A 2,875-nucleotide genomic window follows, 5' to 3' on the forward strand; every position below is an offset into this window, starting at 1 on the left:
CAAGAAACTAAAAGGAAAGCTCAGATCATCCCCTCTGAATCCCTTGGTTTAAGTGATATACTGTACAAGATGTCCACTTTGTAGAAAAATCACATAGCTACAATTTTTCAGTTTCAACTTGTGAAGTATAGGAGGAAGGGCCAGTGACGGAGAGCGTTGCCCTGAAAGAAAGCACTTTGTGTCAGACTGCGCCTGCAAAGGATCAACACCCAGTGAAAACACTGAGGCAGCAGGAATCTCACTTTCCTGCCCCATTTTCATGAGTGTCATTATCGTACACTTCCTCCATCTCCTGGAGACTGGAGGCATCCGTTTCGTCCCCTTCACTGCTGTTAATGTTCCTGAAGGTGATACCTCCTATGAAAGGGTACATGCTGTGGGTGTACAGGTCTCTAATGTTGTAGTAAGGGAGGTCTGGGTCTTGTCTTTCGGTTTGACTCAGACACTGGCCCTCTAAAGCTTTGTTTCTTTGGTAGTACTTGGAAAACTTATTGAATATAATAGTGATAGGCAGAGCCACGACTAACAGGCCACAGACAATGCAAAGGGTGGCCACTATCTTCCCCCCAAAAGTCACTGGGCAGGTGTCACCATAGCCTACTGTAGTCATAGTGATCGTGGCCCACCACCAGCCCACAGGGATAGTTCCCAACTCCGTCAACTCGTCCTCCTTCTCAGTAAAGTAGATAAGGGCGGAGAAAATGGAGATTCCCACAGAGAGGAAGAGAAGGAGGAGACCCACTTCATGGTAGCTGTGGCGAACCGTGGCACCAAGCGCTCTCAAGCCAATAGAGTGACGCGCCAGTTTGAGGATGCGGAAAACTCTCATCAGTCGTAGGACCTGCACTACTTTCCCCACATTCTCCAGGTCCTCATTCTCCTCCGCATTCTCTTCATCCGCTGTCTCAAATGCTAATGTGGCATAAAAAGGCAAGATGGATGCAACGTCTATGATGTTTAAGGGGTTCCCAAGGAATTTTCTCGGGGAGGGCGCAACAATTAGCCTAATGATGAATTCAGCTGAAAAGCAGATGATGCAGATCACCTCCAAAATGGCCAGAACGGGATCCTCAATGGGCTTATCATTGTCATCCATGCGCTGAAACTCAGGCATGCTGTGGACGCACATGGCAATGATGGAGGTCAGCACCACGGTGAGAGAAGCAACTGCAATGACCTTTGAGGCGCGTGAGTGACCCGGGTCCTCCAGCCTCAGCCACACATAGCTCCTCACCTCGGCACACCAGGCACCTTTGAACTTGGCCAGGTCTTTGTCCAGGGCAGAGAGCTCCTCAAAAGAAGAGTCAAAGCTGGGCTGCTGCTGGTCATCGCTTCTGATGTCCCACTCTCTGTCCTCAATGTGCTCTTTTCTCTCGTGGAACCAGTTGCTGCAGCACGGACTCAGGTGGAGCTCCTGAATGCCCCAGTACTCAATCTCCTGGCTGAAGGAGAAGACACACAGCTCTTCCATCGTGTGGATGCGTCCAGTGTGATAGAAGTTGAGCACGCAGAGGAAGACCCGGGGATTCCTGTCAAAGTAATACTCCTTGTCACCGGGGCTGTAATCGTCACAGAGCTCCAGGATGGCAGCCTCACTTTGGCAGCGCAGTAGACGAGCCAGCCGCGTGTGAGGGAAGCGGAGCAGCGTGTCCTGGCGTACCTCGTGTCGCTCCCCTCCCACGTTGAGGCAGACACAGTCCTCCCCGTTCCCGCGCCGATGGAGGATTTGCCCATACCCCATGGTGCTGTTGTTGATCCGCAGGGTTGATGGGTGGAGAGATGATGATGGGAACCGAAATTAGTGTCAGCTTTGAGCTTTTACAAATGAAAGACTAATGGATTTGTCTAGCAGAGGAAATATACATGACACAGCAAGTACAAGCCTGGGGGTAAATCTGTGCATTTGAATGCATTGTTTGTATGAAAATATTAGCGGTCCAATAAAAATAAAAAATAAAAAAACCAATCCACCATCAACAGGAAATGATGCTTGGTGAGTAAGGACATCCATCCCCAGGCTCTGCCACTTCTTCACTGGCTGAAGTGCAGGATTCTGGCTGCCAGAATCAAATTACAGAACTAACTAAGAGGAAATAACTGAGCAAGCTGAAAGTGAACAGTATCAAAAGGTGTAGTACCTAACATGGGAATATTATTATTAAAACTAAGAGTCAGTTTGTTGTTGTTGTTTTTTTTTTTTTAAATTTAAGCAACAGAACCCACGCGCTATTGCGACGAGGCTAAAATGGGCAAGGGGGTTCCTCCGTATTTCATTGCCATTTACTTTCATTTTATCTTGCTTAACCGGACAGCGGTGGAATAAAGTTGAAACGTACCTGGACCTGTAGCTTTTATTTCCATGAAAATAACTTTTGTCAGCGCTTACGTTTGTTTGCAATAAAAGAATAAAAAGCGTGTCTGACTCCCCGCCGTCCCCTCCGTTGACGGCGCGCGGAACTGCTCGATGAGATCCGGCGGACGCGAGCTGCGGCCGGCGCGTCGCTCACGCGGGAGTTTTTCTGAGGTTTTTCTTTTTTGCCCCCTTCTTGTCTCGAGTCGAACTGGGCGGGGCCTGAGGAGGAGGGGGGGAAGGAGGAGGAGGAAGGGGCGGAACATGTGGCCGGAAAAACACGACCTGGGTCGGAACAACACGACCCGAAGCCGAAACAACGACGTCCCGCTGCACGAAAGTTGTGTTCTTGAAATTGAGCCATTTCTCAGTGGTCCACTGTGATAAACGCCCGTAGGGGGGAGGGGGGAACGATCCACTCGGCAAGAGCCGAGACTCCTATAACACGGAAGGATCCGCACTTGGATCCGCGGGTTTTAACGGAGGCGACCCCGCAGTCGTCATCGTCATCGTCAGAGATATGAT

General features: G+C 49.8%; 1 protein-coding gene across 1 annotated transcript; it reads right to left on the minus strand.

The window, feature by feature from the left end:
• Positions 1-238: 238 nt before the first annotated feature.
• LOC130125428 (potassium voltage-gated channel subfamily S member 3-like) lies at positions 239-2,421 on the minus strand. The gene is made up of 2 exons (XM_056295007.1): positions 2,337-2,421; positions 239-1,745 (listed from the first exon to the last, which is right to left on the minus strand). The coding sequence occupies exon 2, from the start codon at positions 1,739-1,741 to the stop codon at positions 239-241; it is 1,503 nt and encodes a 500-aa protein (XP_056150982.1). The 5' UTR covers positions 1,742-1,745; positions 2,337-2,421.
• Between the last annotated feature and the right edge of the window lie 454 nt (positions 2,422-2,875).

Source organism: Lampris incognitus, chromosome 15 (genome assembly GCF_029633865.1).
Source record: "Lampris incognitus isolate fLamInc1 chromosome 15, fLamInc1.hap2, whole genome shotgun sequence".
Classification (NCBI taxonomy): domain Eukaryota; kingdom Metazoa; phylum Chordata; class Actinopteri; order Lampriformes; family Lampridae; genus Lampris; species Lampris incognitus.

Coding starts and splice junctions, on each gene's coding strand:
- LOC130125428 (XM_056295007.1), bottom strand. CDS start 1,741: ATGGGGTATGGGCAAATCCTCCATCGGCGCGGGAACGGGGAGGACTGT.